We start from the raw sequence: 21,946 nt of genomic DNA, 5'->3' as shown, positions 1-21,946 counted from the left end.
AACATTCAAATACTTTATTTTAGAAAAAGGCAAAGATTTCACATTTATACTGCATGTTTTTTGTATACTGTGGATGTCTGTAGAAGGGAGACTTGTGGGAACTCATACACCTATTTCTATTCACATATCGTGAGGTTGGAGATCAAACTTCACAGCGTTATTTAGCTCCCTTCCCGGGGGAGGAGCTAGAATGACATGGCTGCTACCAACCGATTCCTTAAGTTTACATAAAACCAGTATCTTGTAGCTATAGAACTGAGCCAGCGACAGACTGTGAAGATGTTTTGTGTCTGGACCTGCTGTTAATCCTGTTAACTTTCCCTTTATGGCCTCTTTACACATCATCAGATACATAAGGAAGAACTCAGTTTGTTAAAACAGGACACAGTGGCCTCAATTAAGAAACCGGTTTTAATATTTTCAAGAGAACAACCAGCAGGCCATGGGGGTGGAGTGGCACTTTTAATCAGACAGGGTGTACAGTACAATACACTGTAGCCACAACCAAGAAGAACTCACTCACAACGAGTGCATGGCCACCACGCTGTTTCTAAATGGACCTTCATGCCGATGTGTCCTTGGGCTGAAGCAGACTGCGCCTGCGGTGTATGAATGTGAATGAATGACTAGTCCGGGTCCTAAAGGGCAGGTGGCACCTTGCATGGTAGCGTATGGGGATGACGTCAGACATGATGCTCCTTGTAGGTTGAAGTTATAAGCGGTACTTTTAAATGACTCCATAACTCTTCCTTCCCCACTGAAAGCTCTGATCATCAAATATTAAGAAGTAACTCTGCTTCTGCTGAGATCTTCACTTGCCGTCACCTCTTTCCACGTCGGCCCGTCTGCTGCTGACGTTCTCCTCATGTCAGACTCTACTGACTGTTATCTGTGCAGCTCGAGGTTGGTCACGTTCTGCTCGTCCTCCTGTCACCACTAGTGTGTTGCTATACAACGCCTTTCTGTACTTCACCTGTCATGATTCTCACTTTAATGCATTTCTTCATCAACAGCAAGAGTCTAATCCCTGAGCATTTTAGAACAATGTGCTAACATAATGTGAAAATAATGTGAATAATTAATAAAAGAAATGTAAGGTTCCTTTAACAATGTAGTCCGTATGCATTGTTTCATATGGAGCCCGTGTTCAGAAATCAATAAGTAATTATGAAATAAATAATTACATACTCCTACTCCTCCTAGTAGTACTACTATTAATAATAATAGTAATAATAATAATAATTGTGAAACATTTGAAACCATAATTGTATTAAGTAATTATTGGATTAAGTAGTTATATTTTGCTAATATATATGACATATCTTCATTTCACTATGACATTATTCAAAGTCTGATTTTATTTCGTAACAGTATTTTATATATATAAATATATATATAACGCTTTCATTTCATGGCAGAGTCACGTTTCTAATCACTTCATTGACTAACAGTCACTCCAAACAGAGGTCTGTTCAGTAGTAATGTGAGGAGCGGGGTGTCCTCAGTGTGGTGAGATGGGGGTGAAGGTGTGGGGGTGTGGGGGTGATGGTGTGGGGGTGTGGGGGTGGGGGTGTGGGGGTGAAAGTGTGTGGGTGAAGGTGAGGGGGTGAAGGTGTGGGGGTGAAGGTGTGGGGGTGAAGGTGAGGGGGTGAAGATGTGGGGTTTAGGTTGTGGGGGTGAAGGTGTGGGGGTGAAGGTGTGGGGTTTAGGTTGTGGGGGTGAAGGTGTGGGGGTGAAGGTGTGGGGGTGAAGGTGAGGGGGTGAAGGTGAGGGGGTGAAGGTGAGGGGGTGAAGGTGTGGGGGTGAAGGTGAGGGGGTTAGGTTGTGGGGTGAAGGTGAGGGGGTGAAGGTGAGGGGGTTAGGTTGTGGGGGTGAAGGTGTGGGGGTGAAGGTGAGGGGGTTAGGTTGTGGGGGTGAAGGTGAGGGGGTGAAGGTGAGGGGGTTAGGTTGTGGGGGTGAAGGTGTGGGGGTGAAGGTGAGGGGGTGAAGGTGAGGGGGTTAGGTTGTGGGGGTGAAGGTGTGGGGGTGAATGTGTGGGGGTGAAGCTGTGGGGGTGGGGTGCTGGATGGACATGAAACATGTCAACAGTTGAAGCTGCCTTTTCATGGCCCATCATCACCTTTGACCTTCCTTAACAAACCTTCCTGACGTCTTCATGTTCTGAACGTTTAAAACATCAACCTGAAATCAGTTGAGCAAGAACAAACAACCTCCCACTGAACTTGTGTTTACTACAAAACACATGTTTTTATAGTTTTATTTGTATATTGTAATTATTGTGACACAATATTATTACTATGATTATTTTGGAAACGTTTTGCTGTGCTCTGCATTTTGTTTTGTTTCCCTTACGGGCCTTATTCTCTCTTTCTTTACTATGTTTAATAGTATATCAATTATATTTTCATATGTGGTATTATTTTATATTTAATATATACAACATTTTATATATTTTATTATGCGATATTTCATTTCATCAAAAGAGACCTACGGGTCATCTTTGTACCCTGATTGTTGAAGATTTTAAATTAAAGTTGAATTACAAAGTAAAATCACATTTACTGTCATAATTAAATGAAAAAACGTTTGCTTGTTTTCTTTAATAACTGAATGAGTTGGTCTTTCAATGCCACATTAAAATCAAACCACAACTGAAGAGGTGCGTCACGTCAGCAGCTTAAAGCCGCCGATAGTAAATGCAAAGCACCGTCGTTACCTTCCAGGAGGACGTCTTTAGAGATTGAAACGCATCATTCGTGCCAAGATGAAAAACAATGAAGCGTCCAATCACAGCTCAGGGAGCGAGCAAAGGCAGGAGCGCTCCGGTAAAACACGTTCCTTTGTCCAGCTGGCTGGAGAGGCAGCTGGCCTGCATCAGTGATGGTCTGCTAATTATACTACAGTCAATGTGTGTTGTGTTTCACTTCATTTCTTTGAGCCTTTGAAATCTCCCATAGCTGATGATGTACATATTTTAAAAATATAAAGCAGTGATTCACTTTTTTTCTAATGCTAGGTTCAGGCCAGGAAGTCCAAAAATGTCATACTGAAACCCCGTCATTCAGTCAGTTCTCTCTGCAGTGACACTCATGACCTAATGCAGTCACTTCTGACTCTTGAGACAACGGGAACGTTAAAGGTGCAAAACACGAGATCGGGAGCATTTTGATCGCATCTCAACGATTGTCAACATGGCGACGCCTGAGCCGACGGCTCGCAGCTAACGGTGCTAACGGTGCTAACAGTGCTAACTAGGGTAAAGGTTCTGGCAGAGCTACGGCTGTTCACCCGAGGTAGAACAGCCGGGTCGCTGCTACGCTCCCACAACAACGCCGCCGCTCAGGACGGTGTCATTAGCTCCAAAACCCATACGAGAGCAGGACAGAGCAGCGGCACGTTCACGTGCACTAACATGCACTAACATGCACTAACAGGAGGCTGTGTCAACAAAGCACAGAGAAGCTCAGATTACAACACACAAGAGGCCATTACTCCACTAAGCTATATCTTTACACAGCAAATAGTTGTTTGCTGTTATATTAATGCTCGCAATTTTGCATTTAGCACCTTTAACACACTGTAGTTGTCAAGTGCAGGTATTGTAGGAATAAATAAAAACATTGGCAATGAACACTCAAAAACATAATTTAACAGAGTCCAGGCTTCAACGTTCCATATGTAGGAAGGGTTAAGGTTACCCTTCATGTTCACTTACATCTCGACTTTCCCTTTTTTGCATCAAACCACACAAATATCCACACACTTGTCCATATCCATCACGTATTTTACAATCACTCCAGCTTGGTAAGTGACGGTAAAGAACTGAGGCTTTTACTCTGTCATGCTGTCCCAGCCTCACATTTACAGCTGCTGGCTTACATAAAGAAAAGCTGGCTTTGATCCACTGAATCTCATTCCACACTTTAGTGACGTTTAAAACATGTTTTTTCTCACTTCTTCAAGCGTTGACGTTACGTATGTACATCCTGAATCAAACTCCAACGTCAGATACATCTTAGTAATTTGCACTGCTCTCCTACACATGATGGAGGTGTTCTTCCAGGGGGTCCACGGTGGGTGTTAGTCCATAATCCACTGAGCTCCTTTGCTTCATCGTTGTGACGCTGAGACCACACGTTACCTTCTTCCATGCAGCTGCAGTGTGTCCACACAGCACGCCTGTGCTGAAGTCTAGAGAGGACACGATAACTCCAGGTCACTGAAGGGGGACCTCAGGCAGCCCAGCACGTCCCCCAGAGAGAAGAGCTTCCTGGTCCCCGCCGTTAGGGGCTTCCTGGACCTCTGGGACTGGTCGTCATCATCGTGACCAAGTCAGCTGTCCTGGAGAGGAAGAGGAAAGATGGTTTTTTTGGATCTGCAATTATGGCGTTTTCACTAAACTATTGTTCTTGCATGACTTTCATTGTTCTTGGTTTCTTGAATTCATTGTGTTTAAATGAATGTCTGACAGTGTAAAATAATAATGTCCATGCACATAAAATCTTCTGTCCCGGGGACTCACAGCAATGTTTATTAATGTGCGCTGACCCTGTTAACAAAACCAATGATTGAACTCAAATACCCTAAATCTCAAAACCACAAACGTTTCTCCTCTCCAGCTTTATTCCACAGGCCCCTTCATTTCCATTTTCTATCCATCCACCAGGTGCCCTCAGACTTTCTCTCCTTTCCTCATCTGCCTCACCCGTCTACACACCTGTTCTACTTTCCTCATCAGACCTGACCTTCCTCGCCCAACTGCTCACCTGCATGTTGGGTACTGCCTCATCAACCTCAGTACCGGCGGTATTCCATTCATTCCCTGCCATCCATAGTTCCAATGTGGTTTTCTGTTGCCTGTTACCTGCCTGACAAACCTGCTGCCTAATTTGGACTTTGGCAATCCTTGATTTGAAGGAGACTTGCCCTGGCACTGCCCCGCCAGGCTGTGGCTTTAAGTCCTCTGACTCTTCTGTCCAGTGTCACAGAGATTAAGCTGCCCAGGCCACAGAACCACGGAACCTCGGCCCACGCCGAACGTGACCACCCTACAGCCTACTGCTTCATGATCCAGCCACTGGCCTCCAGCCCTGTAGCCTTTCCCGACCTGCAACAAAAATCTTCTTGTGCCAACTAAGATTCACAACTTTCAGCTTCTGGTCGTCCTTCAAGAGAGGTCCTGCTTACGTTGCCAACCTCCAGAGTGGTCCAGCCGACATACACACCTCCAGGTTTCACTCCACCACCGTCCTGCCTATGTCCCTGACCTCAAAAGCATCGTCCTCCCCGTCCTCCAGAGATGCTGGAGCTGTCTGGTTGCCCTCCAGACTTACTCCACCCATCTGGCCCTGCTGCTACTCAGCCCAGCCCCCATTCTGTCCGCCTGAGATCTCAAACTGTGCTCTGTCCGACCCACAGGCTCTGTTCTTCAGCTCGCAGGTAATCAGTGATGTCAAGTCTCATATGTCACCAAATGGAAAAAAATGTGTTTCTTGCAGAGAGTAATCAGACTAGTAGTCATCCGTTCAGTGAATGTATTATTATTCATGACACAGATTAAAGGGGGACATTATAGACCATGAGGGTAATTATTTTTCTAATGGATGAAAAAAGTTATTTATGGTTATTGTGTAAATTAGACCTGCTGTTAACACAGATGGGTAAAAGTTCTTTTGATTGGAATAAAGTTCCTGATAGCAAGTACAAACCCAGTCATGTTAAGGGCAAGGCTAACACAAGGCTGTTATATCACACACCTGTAAAGAGCATTTTGTTGATGTGTTTTGTGCTTTTATATATGCTATATATATATACACACACATATATATATATATATACACATATATATATATATATATATATGTATATATATATATATATATATATATATATATATATATATATATATATATATATGTATATATATATATATATATATATATATATATATATATATATATATATATATATATATATATATATATATATATATATATATATATGCCGCTAATGCCATAGTCCACTATCTCTGCACGCAGGTACGCTTACTTATACAAGGACCTCAGTGGAAATAAGTCCCGTGACTTTCTGGGGTCGTCCTTGATGTTCTTTCAGTTGAGCATGCACATCGACGTTGTAGCTGTGTGAGTGTCCTTTTAAACAGAATTGTAAATTGACAAAACAAAACAGAACTTCTCTGCTGTAAAGTGGCTGAGGAGCATCGAGGGCTCAGTAACTCGCTCGAGGATCTTTCTCCATAAAGACAATAGGAGCTGGAGATCACAACTGCCAACCTTGTGCTTAAGATGTTTTCACAGTAAGTAGCATTCATGTTTGGAAAGATATCTTTCACCTCCTCAGGTTCCCTTCACCATGTGTCAGAATGTTCCAGTCCCTTCCCTTACCTTCCCTCTGTGCGTCGTCCCGTTCTGGACAAGCTCTCCTGAGACTCCTGACTTCTCCTGAGAGTCCACGCTGCCCCGTGAAGAAACTGCCTGGTTCTGGTTTTCCCAGCGGGCACAACCTTTATTTTTAGATGTTTTTCTGTGAGTCCTGTATTTCATTTTGGGGAAGGTGTGGGAGCCGCCATCTGTGGCCCCCCAGCTGTGTTCGGGCCACAGGGGGTCCGTCTGGGTGGCCTGGCTGGTGGTGGCCCTCTGCAAGCGCACAGAGATCCTCTGGGCCGAGCCGGTCATCAGGGTGATGGACTGAGTGTCCACAGCTGGACCTGTTGACGTCACAGCTGGGAACTCAAACACCTCGTCCTCGTCTAAAGAGAGAACACAGACAATTACGAACCAATCAATTGTTAGCTCTGCAATCTGCTTTTGATTTATAAATCCAGTTTGTGTCACTTTGTTCAATGAATGTCTGTAGCTGGAAATGACCTTTACACGTGGGCAGTGCCGGGCTGCTGGGCAGTGAGCTGTGGGTCAGTCTAACTGGAGAAACATTGCCCAGAGAGGTGGAGCGGAGTAGCTTCCTACAGGCCAGGACCAGCAGCTCCCGACATTGTTTATGACAGTTAACGCCACAGTCTGCAAATGTAGACACATAGACACAGCACACATTCAGGGCACAGGTGTTCGAAGCACCAAGACAAGAGGATGATGCTACTTCTGTTACTCTTGATGGGAAGCATGTTCTTGGAATCAGGTTCTGAAAATCTGACTTTTCTGACTGTTAAACTGCCCCTCATTTCCTAGATTGAAGGTGCTTTAACATTGAACATCAAGCTACACAGTATTTAAAGTGTTATTTATTATTTCTCTATAATATAATGTACACTTCACCACCACAACAGACTGACGTTCTGTCGATAACCGGCCCAGTCTTTATGCAGTCAAGTTGATTTAAATAGTTTGCACAAAGCCAACAGAGCAGACTCCATCGATACGAAGCTCTGTTAAGTTTAGACACAGTAAGTATGTTAAGACCACAAAACCAGTAGTAGTAGTAGTTCTAGCAGAGAAAAACAGAAATAAATGTCTTATTTTTAAAAGATCTCTTATTGACTCAACACAATACATGTATGGTAACATGAAATATGTGGAGCATGTCTAAATACATGCTTGGCAAATACACTGGATATATTAACAAGATGAACCTTATTTGACTTGTTGGGGATGGCAGGTTTCTCTATTTACTGCAGTTAGGGTTAGGGTTAGGGTTAGGGGTTAGGGTTAGGGTTAGGGGTTAGGGGTTAGGGTTAGGGGTTAGGGTTAGGGTTAGGGGTTAGGGGTTAGGGTTAGGGGTTAGGGGTTAGGGTTAGGGGTTAGGGTTAGGGGTTAGGGTTAACCAGGATTCATAACCAGTTACAGTTAATTCAGTAATTAGAGAATCATCGTTGTCTAGTCTGTAAAGACTAGAAGAATGCAATGAAACAATACCTTTGCACTTGTAGCCCTGCTTGATGATTCCCCAGAGCTGCAGGTCCACAAATGTAAGGAGGGTGGAGGTGGATTCAGAAAAAACAAAAGATAACATTAGATAAAAGCATGAAGACATCTTCCTCCAGCAGAGCCATCATAACAGCTCCCGTTACAATGAGTACGCCTGTTACACTGTAACAACGTGACCTCGAGACCTTTGTCTTGCCTGACAACATTTTTGGAATGTGACTGGTGAGTTTAATTGCAATATTTTCACATGTTCATTGCTATAAGGAACTTTAAGAAGACTGAATCTCAGGGATACACACAAATCCTGCACAATGTTCACAGAAGGTGGGCTTCAGGTACGTCATCTCCTGGAAGTTGTGGATGAAACCTGGACCCATCTTACTCTGGAGCAGTGGGTTAGCCCGGAGGAAGTATGCTATCATCTCATCCTTGCTGATCAATCCATCTCTGAGAGGAAGAGAATTGGAAAAGTAGAAGAAAGAAAGAAGAATGTACAGAAAGAGAGAGAGAGGAGAGTCATTCCCAGGTGTTCCAGTCCTTTCCAGTCAGACCAATTGTAACATAATATTCATCCCTAAGATTAAACTACAAGCACAGAATGAAAGCCTCACTTTGCTTCTGTGGCACAGTTGATCTGGAACTGTGGTCTCACCTAAGGACAAGTACCATCTGTATCTGACACCAGGCCCAAAACCCTGAACCTCAACGCTGCCAACCAGTGAATGTGTTGGAGATGCTCTTTTTTTAAATTGGATCCTTTAAACCATGATAGGTACTGAGAGAATGTGCAGGCTGCTGATGTACACAGTGTGTGTGTAAGAAACAAAACAACATCTATATTTTAAATCATAAGCATTCACTTTAACAATGCAAATTAAGAGAAAAAGTAGCTTGGAATGGAAACATTAATATGATTTACTGGGAAATGTGGTAAAACTACATCATCGTGTACTAAAAATCACACTTACTGTAGGAAATGATTTTAATATCTGAACTCACTGATCTTTGTCCAGAACGCAGAAGGAGTCCAGGAAGGGAAAATTAGCAGCGATGCTCTCAAAGTCCTCTTGAGAAATATAGCCGTCGTGGTCATGGTCATAATTCCTGAACACAGACTTCACAATGACAAGAAACTAATTATACACACACACACACACACACACACACACACACACACACACACACATCTCTGCATCGCCCAAAACGTGGCTGTTTACTGCATTGTGAGGGCATAATTTGAAAAGAGGTCATCGGCTCACTTCCACCACCTTCCTGATGTGTTTGTTGACCACAGAAGGGTCTGGTTTAGTGGTGACACCGGAGGCCCAGTCCAGTGGGACCAGGGGCTTGTTGGGAGTCGTTGGAGAGGTGGGCTGTGAGGAAGGATGCAGTGTGAGAAGACGGAGCTTAGTTTATCAAATGATCTGTGTCACCTCCAGTACACTCCTCTCTCCAGTTCTCCCAAAGGTTCCACAGGAGCAAGAACGTAACAAAAAAGGACAAATATTTGTAAGCTGTCAAAAATAAGTATAATTTAAAGTGTTAAAACAAAACTGAACACAAGCCTGAGGACAAAAGACAAACCATTTCAGCTAAAACTTACCAATGATTTGGGGTTACGTGGTTCCCTTAGCAGTGACAGTTCATAAATCTCATCTTCGGTGTAGTAAAGGTCTAAAGAAAGCTGAAAATACAAGAGGGACAGTGAGTGGGCTGAGTGCACTTCTTATATACAGTCTATGTACAAATATTAAAACATTCCAGGTTAACTTCTATGGAGGAGTGGATTGTGCGGCGTCCATCTCCACAAAAGAAACTCCTGCTAAGCGACATGTTGCTGTGAATATGCAAGCAAGCAGGAACGCAGCAGAAATACAGTAACTACTGCCTCTGCAGAGCCACCATTCAGAAACCTTCTGATGCTGTTCTTGACACGAGAGACATTATGAGAAGAAGGGGCCACAAGTGTGAAGCCTCTCTCAAGAGCTATTCACAGCCGAAACTCGACCGGAGTAAGTGGATCAACATCTTACTACGCCAAGCAACACACCTCAACTTAGCAAAGAAAGGGGAAACACAGTGACACAAAGTCAGCTGCTGCATGTACAGGCAAGCTTTCACAGACCTCTCCGGCTCGGCCCTTTCTCACTCTCACAGGACGACCTGCGATCCTGGGGGATCCCTAAAACAGGTGTTCACCGCTGGGAAGAGTGACCTTTGATGTCGCGGTGTCCCGGATGTGTCCCTGACAGGTGAGGGACCTGCCTGGGGAGAGTTGTTAGTGATGTGTGGCCCCAATGGAGGACCTACACATTGACTTCCTTGAGCTTCAGGCAGTGTTCTTGGTCCGTCACCACTTCATGCTTCTGATATGGGGGAGGCACGTGTTGGTGAGGGCCGCCAACCTGGTGGCCTTCAGGCAGAATGAGCTCGTTCCGCTGTCCTGTTGCTGACGTCTCATGCTTATATACATTTCCGTGGGCGAACATGCAGTGATGATTGAATGAGAATATTACCCATAGCGTCCATGAGAGGGCTCCACCTGTGTGTATCTAACTAGGGTTACAATAATGTACCTTTTTTTCTGATAGATGGATGTTCTTTTCTCATACTTTGGGGTTCTCGAGACCCACATTTATGTTAAAAATACATGAAAAGGTGCATTTTGTATAATAAATCCCCTTTAAAGTTGTCAACAAAACTAAACGGCTTAGTCCAAAGTCTGACTATTTGTGAGATCTAAGGAATAGTCAAAGTCTATCTTTGTGAAATCCTCCCCTGTACGGTTGTGTCTCTGTCTGTAATTTCTCCTCACAGAGTGGACATTCCATATCACTGATGGGAATCAGTTCAGTTCAAAGATTTCCTCATTCAAATACACTCAGTAGGTACAGTACATCCGTAATAAATGCATCACCGATCACATGTACTTCAGTACATACATCAAGTGAACGCACCCTAACCCTTGACTTAAGTTCAACTGTAGATTTAGTTGAAGCTCTTGTGCAGACTCAGAAGACTGCAGGGATGAAACTACTTTGAAGGTTTCGTCCTGAACAATGCAATGTTGACGCAGAACCTAAAAGACAGAAAATACAGAACCAAAAACCGGATGTATGTGATGTGTGAGATGTCTCCACTAGGTAAATGTCCTCAGCTGAAAGAGGATACTATTTGTACTCATATATTTGATCCTGTCCTTATATGTTCAGTGAGATCAACAGACAGTTCCCGAAACCAAACTGTGAAACAATGATTGGTGGCCAAGCCTTAAATGTTACAAATGTTACCTTTTGTGTTGAAAAAGCTCTGTTTTGCTTTCAGTCTATTTACGAGCGCAGCATAGACTTTGGACATGAATTGCACCGGATGAAAAGAATGCTTGAGGTGAAAATGCAAGCATAGCTTAAAGAAACTCTGTAGCATAGCTGACCTCACATGATTCATTTAGCCATTTTATGAGCTTTTCAGATTGTGTAAAATAGCAGTATGTGAAAGGAGCTATCAACTATCGACAATGACAGATTGAGCAACCAGGGTGTTCTAGGAGTGAAATCTCTATGAACCAAGTCCCTGGACCATAAGAACTGTACAAGAGAACTGTTGTAGGATTGTTTGAGACAAGATTGTCAAACTGTTTGTGTAACAGTCACACTTTAGTTATGTGAGTTGTTTGCTTTAAGGGCTCCTATAGTCAGCTTCCTGTGTGTGATGGGCTACATGATCACAGACTAACAGTTTTATAATTTGAGGAATGTCTTTGCATTCGTTCGTCTGTGCCCTTCTCACTGCTTAAGTGGGAGGGGTTCAATTGGTAAAAGGTGATTTCATGTTCTTCTGTGCAGCAATCAGGATTTAACAACATTTGAATACCAATGTGGTAACAGTTAGTGGGTTACTTGCATATAAAAGTTGCAAAATCTTGCCAGAAAGTCGCCAAGTCGGCAAAACACTGACGTCTCCCTCCAAAGCCACTCCCCCAAAATCATTATTATGAACGTAAGCATAGCATAATGGATGTAAACAACTCAGAGCTGTCAAGCTAGCAGCCGGTGAGGAGCAATGGATGTGGAGGCCGGCAGTCCGCCATGTACAGAGTGGAGTGATTGGACGAGCTTGTTACAGTCACAGGTACCAGCGTTTTGTCTTTCTTTTGTCAGAGCATTCGTATTTATTGATTGCTGTCGGTATGTAAATTACAATATGTATGAGGGAATCGCTCACCGTTAACAGGTAGATGAGGTCCATGTTGGGTTCCACCTGGGCCACTGCACTCTGCAATGAAACCAACTCATTGAAGGTCATGTAGAGCTGATGCATCTTCACTAGGTTCACCTGAGGGCTGTCATTAACCCAGTCAGGAAAGACTACATGCACTGCGATCAGGTCCTTCAGGTGCACACCCAGGATGGGGATTTTAAAGCCCTGGCATTCATTGAAGGCCTTTCGGTAGCAGGAGTAGTTGTTGTTGGAAGAGACCAGCTCAGTCATTTCGCTCCAGATCTGAGGAGGAGAGCGGAGAATGTTGAGGTTTGCATAATTATCAAATCACAAAGTAAATGATGTGGCAATTCATGTGACCTGCCTTGGTGGGCTTAGTGTGGGTGCAGGCAGGCAGTTGATAGCACTCCCTGAACCATTTACATCCAACTTAATCTGATTTAAAACCATCTACACTTGAATACAACATGTTGAAGCCTGGTTTTCCTACACATACATTACCACTGGATCCCCTTTAACCATAACCAGACCTAGTATATAGTGGTATGCTTATTAGTATGTTCAAAATGTTGCATTTGCATGTGTACAGAATGTTTGTGTGGAAATACACATATACACATAGGCTGGTATTGACTTACCTTCACAACCTCTGGAGCCAGATAAGAGTGAGTCTCCTTTAGTCGAGAAATGGAGCTGTGGCTCAGCCCCCCCACCACCGCCATCAGAGTGTTGAAGTTCTGCAGCTGCAGAAGTTTCTGATGACAGAGTGACGTGTTGAAAACTTGCTCCAGTAATGTTTATCCAATAGAACATGTTCTGTGTCTGTGCTGTTCTACAGCCCATTAAGATATATGTAGATATATATAGATATGTATATACACTGCCTGGCCAAAAAAAAAGTCGCCACCAAAAAAAAAGGTCACACTCTAATATTTCGTTGGACCGCCTTTAGCTTTGATTACGGCACGCATTCGCTGTGGCGTTGTTTCGATAAGCTTCTGCAATGTCACAAGATTTATTTCCATCCAGTGTTGCATTAATTTCTCACCAAGATCTCATATTGATGATGGTAGAGTCTGACCGCTGAAAGCCTTCTCCAGCACATCCCAAAGATTCTCAGTGGGGTGAAGGTCTGGACTCTGTGGTGCCAATCCATGTGTGAACATGATGTCTCATGCTCCCTGAACCACTCCTTCACTATCTGAGCCCCATGAATCCTGGCATTGTCATCTTGGAATATGCCCGTGCCATCAGGGAAGAAGAAACCCATTGATGGAATAACCTGGTCATTCAGTATATTCAGGTAGTCAGCTGACCTCATTCTTTGAGCACAGACTGTTGCTGAACCTAGACCTGACCAACTGCAGCAACCCCAGATCATAGCACTGCCCCCACAGGCTTGTACAGTAGGCACTAGGCATGATGATCCAGGTGGTGACTTTTTTTTTGGCCAGGCAGTGTATAAGACCTATTGTCTTGGGTCAAGATTTCTACCCATGGATACTAGGCAAAGTCAAACCAGTACTGCGGGGTGATATAGGAAACCAGACTGGCCCAAAGATAATTTGTATCCCTGTTCTGCATAACCTACTGTGACAAATCAGCCGAGGGTCCATTGTGTGTCCACATTGTGTAAATGTGACCCAAGGACTTCCACAGCTTCAGGCCGGTGGCGTTAACGTCCCACCTGATGAAGACACTAGAGAGGCTGGTCCTCGTGGATCTCTGCCCCCTGGTGAGCTCATCTTTGGACCCACTTCAGTTCGCCTACCAATCTGGCATCGGGGTGGACGACGCTGTCATCTACCTGCTGATGCCTTTCTCCTTTCTCACCTGGAGAAGGCTGGAAGCGCTGTGAGAGTCATGCTTTTTGATTTCTCCAGTGCCTTCAACACCATCCAGCCTCTGCTTCTGAGTGCAGTATGTGCAGATACGGGGGTGAGAGTCCGACCTGGTGTCCTGCAGCACGGAACTGCACAAGGAACCGTTCTGGCTCCATTCATCTTCACCATCTACACCTCAGACTTCAAATACAACTCTCCTAACTGCCACCTGCAAAAGTTCTCTGCAGTCGTCAGCCTCATTTCCGCCGGTGATGACAGAGAATACAGAGAACTGAACCAGGACTTCATAGGATGATGCCAGCGGAACCACCTCCAGATCAACTCTGGTAAAACCAAGGAGCTGGTGGTGGACTTCACTCTCCTCCGGTCCCAGTGAACATCCAGGGAACGGACATTGAGATGGTGAGATCTTACAAGTACCTGGGTGTTCACTTGAACAATAAACTGGACTGGACTGATCACACACAGCAGACTCTATCTGCTGAGGAGACGCAGGTCTTTTGGAGTGCAGGGAGCTCTCCTGAGGACCTTCTTTGACTCTGTGGTGGCATCAGCCATCTTCTATGGAGTGACCTGGTTTTGTCATAAAAGGACTACAAGACTTTACTGTTGCATTTGTCTAGATTTGTCTGGACATTGCTGTTTTCTGTTTGTGACTTCAGGATAAAATGTCTACACTGTTCTTGTCCAATCAGCTTCCCAGTTCTGTTGTCAGCCTTGCATACATATGTTTCTAAACAGTTTTGGGTAAAAAGAATGTCAGCCACTTATTGTCCATGTTTTGTGGACAAAGAACCCTTTAAAACACTGCTGCCTCGTCCCTGTCTTACCTGAGCCACATGGATGTATTTGGTAATAACCTCTGCACGGGTCTGAGGCGTTAGCTTGCTGAGCACCATGAGCTGGACCCACTGCGAGACTCCGTTGAACAGAGCGATGGAGCGCTCCAGAGTTGGGTTGTCCACCAGGCAGCCGTGGATCACATAGCTCTGGTAATCAGTGAACTGGAGACAAATATTACAGATCAGATATCCAGCTCATCTTCTTAAGTCTGTAGTGGTCATTGCACAGAACAATTGAAAATGGATTAAACCTCACACTGACAACACCCATGCACACATAAAAGTGTTCATTTCATTAGTTCATGGTTTTGTTCATGACCAATCACAATTCCAGTAACACCCTGAAACGTGTTGTTACCAATGAACCACCGGAGAGTTCACCCAGAGGTCAGCTAGCGTCACATCAAAGCTCTACAGCAGGTGTTCAGCTTCCCAACAGCTTAGGAACATTCTTATCAGTGTTGCACATAGTTCACCCAATTCACAGTGTTTATTTTATTGGGCTTGAAAATGCTGATTGTAAAACTTCATGAAACGACATCATATCTAACCTCACTTGAACTTAGTTAAAGAGCTGACTCAGCGCTGCCAGTAACACAATAGCATCCGTCTGGTCTGACATTAGCTAATGGCAGCCGTAGACCGAGGCTGAAGCAGCTACTCTGCAGCAGAGTGACCTGAATTGAACTTGGGTGTATCTTATTTGTTATGAATTCAACTTTTAAGAAGAAGGATGTCTGTATTTTTCATTTCAAATGTTATATAGTCTTGCTTTGAATGGTTGCATTGTGTTTTTCTCCGTAGTTTTCATTTGACTCAGGCTGGCCTGCTGCACCTGTCCCCAGCCACTTCTCACTTCTCAAGTCCCTGCATTGCCATCCAATGCTCTGAATGCCTCCAGACTCCCACCAGTCCCAGTCACCTGACTCTCTCATACAGCTGCTCACCTGTGTCCACTTTCCCTTATCAGCCCTGCAGCTTATAACCAGCCCATTTCCACTCAGTCTTAGTGTTGAGTCATTCCTTTCTTCTGAACCTGAATCTGTACCTGCAACCTGCAACCTTTAATCTGGAGCATTTACCTGTTTGCCTGTAATGTATGTAACCTCATTTTATCAATAAATCCATGAACTCTTCCTGTCTGCCAAATTGTTTCCATTGAGGTCCTTTCCCTTTGTCGCCTCGCACTGACAGAACAATCTGGCCAAAAATTGACCCGACAGATATATTTTCTGTGGACTAACACAATTAGTCTTGCCTTTAAGTTGATGCAAGTCTGAACTGGCCCACAAGCTAATGTCTTCTGAGTCTCCCAGTCACCTAGCCTCGGGATCGTAAACCGGCAGAACCCTGCAGTCACCTCTGCCGATCAGTCGGACACGACAACTTGCGAGATCTTTGGTTGGCATGTTTCCACCGGCTTCCTGTGAGATCTTCCAGATCTGCAGTTTTGGCAGAACTTGGGCTCCTCAAGACCCAAGTTCAGTTGGGTGTCTTACTTAATGGAAAGGGTTATCCCCAACGTGAGCAAAAATATCTCGCCTGTGTTCCTCGCTGAAGCTGGAATGGTTGTTTGCAATGAGTCTGTATGCACTTTTTTTTACTGTGATTTGTCACTGATATCAGATATGAGATCAGTAAGATTCATATACATTTTTCAGATATTAATGTTCTCACCAGGCCTGTTGTTCTGTACAGCTTTGTTGTTCTTTTTTCACATTTAGTAAGTCATGATGGTTGATGGTCTGACAAACCCTTTAGACTTGCTAGCGTGGCAAAAACAAATGACTGGACAGGAAGCTGTCTGTAGACATACCGAAATCCTCCGTATGGACTTGAACTCCAGGAAGGTGAGATGCTCGGCCAGCTCCATTGGCTCCAGGTGGTCAAACAGCAGTGAGGCCTTGCCTTTCTTAGCCTGCTTCTTGCGCTGCGTCAATTTACGCATCCAGTCATATGACGGACTACAACGGAGAACAATTCATAAACAATAAGCACAATCGATCAGACAAAGTGTGACACAGTGATTCTCAACAATATGTAGCTTAAAGATAAAAAGCTGCAGGATCCCCAGTAAGGTCATTGAAGGTCATAGGTAGTTTGAGATATGTCTATGTAGGTTTGTGGTCCTATTGGTCCCGAGTTATGTAGCAGCTACAAAACAAGAACAACTGGGCCTGTGAACATTAGAGACGTGTTTTACCACTCAATAACGACCGTTTGTCTTTAGGACCAGGACTTTGTTTGAGGGTTAACATTGGAATCGGGATTATTTTGATATAAGGACTAAATTGTTGGCATAATACAAATCTTAGCATTATACTTTGTAACACTGAATGTTTTCTACAAGCGTGTCTGTATGCTCTTGGTGTCTTACATGGTGGAGATGTCGAGGAGCTTGAAATGCTCCTCACAGGACAGCTGAGCGGCCACATTTCTGAACTCCTCTGTTATCCGGATCAGACCCAAGTCCAGGTTGAACTCTGCAGGGAAGGTCACAATCCAGTACCTGGACACACACACATGGAGATGTCAGCAGCACATAATTTCACATTAAAAAGACGTGACATAATTATAGCTCCAAGGAACTAGAGCAGTGTTAAAACAATAGCTAAATGTTGATTGTTGAATTTAAAAAGACAAACTGTATGGATGTATGTAAGCATGTCGGTCGGTATGGACACATGTTGCGGACCCACTCATGCCAATGTGGCATGTAACATAACAACATTGGCTAGCGTGTGCGTGTGTGTGTGTGGTGTGTGTGTGTGTGTGTGTGTGTGTGTGTGTGTGTGTGTGTGTGTGTGTGTGTGTGTGTGTAGGCCCGCCATGCTGGCTGTTCCTTGAGTGAATTGGCCTTAACAGAATCATCAATCCAGCTCTGTGACTACACTTTACAGCCCCAACAACTAACAACCAGCGCCATTTTCTTTTGAACCACTCAAATGACCACAGCAAACAGTTCAGCGTTCTTCTACCTCCTCTTGTTCTATGGGCCACAGGCAGAACCCCGACAACGCTGCAAGCTCAGGCCCGTTCTGAAGGACGACGCCACTATTGAGGTAAAATCTATTGGCTTTTCTGTAGGCTTGGGTTTGGACTTCCCAGAGGCTGAGGAGTCCAGAGTAAACATGTTCGTTTTGGATGAATGTGTATGTAGAATCTTACCTCATTAGATAACAAATCTTCAGCCTGGTCCTCTGGTAGCTGTCACCTTTGCTGTCACGGTACGTGGGGTTCAGTTAAGGACTTTTTCCAAGATTTGACAAATCAATCGACTCCAATGTATGACAATTCAGGAATTAAGGAAATAATGCATCATGCTATAAAGGGTCTATATATAAGACATTCAAAACCACTAGATGCCGCACTAGAGAACCAGAACCTCAGACCAAAACTAATGGGTGCCCCCCCCCCCCCCCCCCCAGATTACATGACACACAGAGAAATAAACAAGGGAATACAGTGAAGCTTTAGTGAACAGCTTCAAGATACAAGATAAGTACACAAGGCGTTACTTTAGTAACATTAACAAGGTATTCAGTTTTATAAGGAGGTATTTCTTCACTGAGTGACACAACCAATGTAACACAACCACTAGCTACTGAAACCAAGCACAGAGAAGCTTGACTTCATTCTGTGCTCAGGACGCCATTACTCCACTCTGTCTTTACATTCTGCCCTCTGGCCGTACATATAAGGTTTCTCATAGTCACTGTCCAACCTTTCCTCAAACGATCTGTCAATCACAGCTACTTTAAACTGCTGTGATTGTCCAGATGTGTGGCGGTGAGAGCAGCCATGGTTTGAACTTCTCTCTCAAGCTCTCTGTTTGTCCTTCTGTCACTGTTTGTCTGTACAGCCGAGTACCTCACCGAGGATGCTGTGGAGGATGTGTATGACTCCTTGTGTCTCTCCTGTCTCTAGGACTGCATCATTGAGTGTGGCCATTTAAAAAGAGCCATACGTACGTTTGTCTTCAGGCGTGGTGGGACATTCATTTGGACTGTGGGAGGGATTTGGAGCACCCAGAGAACAAATACGCAGACTTTGGGAGAACATGCAAAAGCAAGGAGGTCATGTGATATTATGATAAAGTCACAAAGTCATCATTTGACTTAAAACATCACAACAGTAGACATTTGATTATTTTTAAAGAATGGCCTTGATTGTTCCATAAACTTAACTTTGGTACATACTTACCGTATTTACCAAAATACAGATTTTAACACAAACCATAATGTTTCCTTGAATCTAATGCATTTGTTTTGTGACAAACACCATGCTGTTGTCACATGGTAACACAGATTCATGTTAAATGGGGATTAGTGACTACACTGGAAGGTGAATGAAGATGGAGATGGAACATTAACATCAACTTGACAGAACCGTGATTGTCTGTTTCATTCATAAATAAAGATCTTATTATACAGTTAGTCAGTATATTAAGGTCTTACAGTATGATCTGTACATTATATACAATTGGTCTGTAAATAAAGATCTTTATATAACGTTAGATACAGTTAGAATGTAAGATGTTACTACTCTGATCTTTTTATTATCTTTATCTATGGACACTGAACCCCATGTTGCTCCTCATGCACTTACAAAGCAGCTCCAAGGACACGATCAATACTGCTTATTTTACTTTTAACTACAGTACTACAGCAAGAGCAAAGACAGTCACTGAAACAAAACATCAACTGCTCTGCTATCTTCATTTTGAGATTAAGCTTGGATTTCCTGTGAGGTGAGGAATAATTTATCTAAATGTATTAATTTATTGTAGTTCATACTTTCAGCACTCTGAAATACACTAGCCTGCAGTGTTTCCTTCTTAAAGCACTGTGTTAATGTGCATTAGCTGTAGTTCCTACAGGCTTTCTGAAGGGATATATCATCAGTAGTTTTCCCGCCAGTTCTGAGGACTTAAGGTACCAGCGGTGCATCAGCAGCAGGGTGCGAGGAAGCAGGCTGGCCTTCAGATCCCCGTTGTCGTCTATAGAGAGAAGTCGATCAGAACATGTCAGTACGTTACACTATGTTATCTTAAAGGATCCTTTTGGTGGCATTGTCTGTATCTTTTTACTGTCAACAAATCCCATGAAAAGACCCAATCACCAATGACTTGATGCAGATATATCTCCCTCCTCTGCATCGTTATAGAGCACCACTGTTAAGACACATCATCAGTCATCAATGGACCACACTGATGCACTGCTGTTTCTCAAAGAATACGCAATATTAAATGAATTATTACAGATATTAATCTGTAATAAGGTGTACAAACAGTACACCTTGGGTCTCAGATAGGTGATCCAGCCTTGGTTGCGTTTCATTCATATGTCACTTACCAAATGCATGAATGCACTCATTTAAGAGAGCATCAAGAGACGCTGCCTTCCCCAATGTGGACGATCCCATAGTGCCAAGCTGCAGGAAGGTCAGAGGTCAACACTTTCTGCTCACCGCTGTGGACCGATCAGGGTTTTCCTAGGAGCAGGAGAGAAACAGTCATCAGTATGAGAGTCTTTATATAATAGTGTGAGAATAAATGGCTGGAACCTGTTAGTCATTAATCATATAGCTTTAGGCAGACACTTGCTGATAGCATGTGTCCATTATGTAAATATCAATTCACAAAGCAATGCTAATCTGTATGGAATCTTAATTTGGCGTCTTTAGCAACATGTTTTGCATAAACACCTAAATAATATATTGAAGGTTCACATCTTCAATGAAGATGACAGTCATGTGACACTACAGCTGTCATTGATGATTAATATGATATTCAAGTCATTTGTGCCCTTCAGGCCATGTGAATGTAGAAGGGTCAACCTGAGCTTCAAGGTTTAAGAGCACTGCTTAACCATCAGGTGAAGTTTTACTGGTTGCTTGTTGTTGGGACTGGAGTGCAATAGAATCCAATAGAAAACTAAATGTATTCTCTGAGCCAAAAACCAAATCATGTCCAAACTGTGGATGAAGAACCTGTTTCTATCATCAGGTCCTTCATTTCTTTCCTTTTCATTTTCATTGATGTTTGTGGTGAATGAATCCTGCACGTTACATTACGTTACATTACTTTACATTACATTATGTTACTTTATGTTACATTACATTACTTTACATTACATTATGTTACTTTATGTTACATTACATTACATTACATTACATTATGTTACTTTATGTTACGTTACATTACATTACATTACTTTCTTCAGGCTGTTCCGAGCAGAGACACACTGTCTCTCAGATGTTGCCCTTCTGTTCATGCTGATGATATCTTGACCCATGACATGACATTTTCTCTTGTGAAATGATGATGTTTATGTCTGATGAATGTTATATGTTTGGTGATAATATTCGTACCCATTTAATGACATTTGTAAAGATGTCAGTGATATTTGTAACCACAACAATGATAGTTCTACTAACAACAATATGAATGAGTTGACATTTTTAACGTTATTTCTCAAAACTACCCATAATAATCAAAGCTAGAAATCCCAAAGAATCCATGTCCAAGTCATGTAGAATACATATTTATAATTCTCTCTCCAAATCATGCCACCGTTTGAGTATGAAGCATCACTTGATTTGTCTTCTTGGAGCAGCATTAGCATTGATTTAATGTCACGTTTAACCACGACCTCCTTTGACCTCTGTGTGTAGATATGTAGATATATCTTTTATCATTTATTTTGACCCAAAACCCTGGTCTGTATTTTAACACTTTATAACATGTCATTTTGTGGAAAGGTTATTTGCTGTTATTTGACGGTAAAAGTCTGAAAACGTGTGTTTTTCCCTTCCAGTGCTACACTATACTACGTTATAGCTGCATGAACAAAAACATGAATTAGTTTGGTAATATGTGTAATTTATATTTTACTTTATTCTAAAACATGATTTTTCAACCAGTGTTAAAGTGATTTACAGCAGCTCAGCAGAGTAAGGCTCTGTGTCTGTCAGGTCCTGTGAGTATAGGCTGCTGTACACGGATCTGAGGAGCAGGTTTCATCTGCAGTCTCTGACTGACCCTCCGCTATAAGCCCCACACCTCCACCACTACTCCGTCAAGCTGTCAGCGCTAACATGGAGCCCACACTGTCACTAACAGCACTCCCTGAATGAA

The 21,946-nt window shown here is 43.2% G+C and overlaps 1 protein-coding gene across 5 annotated transcripts in view; it reads right to left on the bottom strand.

Moving 5' to 3' along the window:
- Window positions 1–393: 393 nt before the first annotated feature.
- rasgrp3 (RAS guanyl releasing protein 3 (calcium and DAG-regulated)) overlaps window positions 394–21,946 on the bottom strand; it is a 38,568-nt gene continuing 17,015 nt past the window's right edge. For 4 of the 5 annotated variants that reach the window (XM_068728313.1, XM_068728330.1, XM_068728337.1 and 1 more), the window contains 16 exons: window positions 20,163–20,301; window positions 19,705–19,807; window positions 17,977–18,039; window positions 17,186–17,317; window positions 16,625–16,772; window positions 14,797–14,970; window positions 12,761–12,877; window positions 12,126–12,404; window positions 9,505–9,585; window positions 9,161–9,274; window positions 8,901–9,016; window positions 8,201–8,348; window positions 7,890–7,926; window positions 6,888–7,037; window positions 6,405–6,769; window positions 394–4,341 (listed from right to left, as the gene is read on the bottom strand). In XM_068728313.1, coding sequence (XP_068584414.1) covers window positions 4,333–4,341; window positions 6,405–6,769; window positions 6,888–7,037; window positions 7,890–7,926; window positions 8,201–8,348; window positions 8,901–9,016; window positions 9,161–9,274; window positions 9,505–9,585; window positions 12,126–12,404; window positions 12,761–12,877; window positions 14,797–14,970; window positions 16,625–16,772; window positions 17,186–17,317; window positions 17,977–18,039; window positions 19,705–19,807; window positions 20,163–20,232 — 2,106 coding nt within the window. In that variant the 5' untranslated portion in view covers window positions 20,233–20,301 and the 3' untranslated portion in view covers window positions 394–4,332. Of the gene's footprint in view, window positions 4,342–6,404; window positions 6,770–6,887; window positions 7,038–7,889; window positions 7,927–8,200; window positions 8,349–8,900; window positions 9,017–9,160; window positions 9,275–9,504; window positions 9,586–12,125; window positions 12,405–12,760; window positions 12,878–14,796; window positions 14,971–16,624; window positions 16,773–17,185; window positions 17,318–17,976; window positions 18,040–19,704; window positions 19,808–20,162; window positions 20,956–21,946 lie in introns of those variants that run through there. The other variant, XM_068728345.1, reaches the window with a different exon arrangement.

This window comes from Cebidichthys violaceus, unplaced genomic scaffold (genome assembly GCF_023349555.1).
Source record: "Cebidichthys violaceus isolate CVI_PGR_0920_01 unplaced genomic scaffold, fCebVio1.0.p SCAF_10, whole genome shotgun sequence".
NCBI classification, from domain to species: Eukaryota; Metazoa; Chordata; class Actinopteri; order Perciformes; family Stichaeidae; genus Cebidichthys; species Cebidichthys violaceus.
The sequence above is the reverse complement of the archived record's forward strand: the minus strand, read 5'-3'. Positions and strand labels throughout refer to the sequence as shown.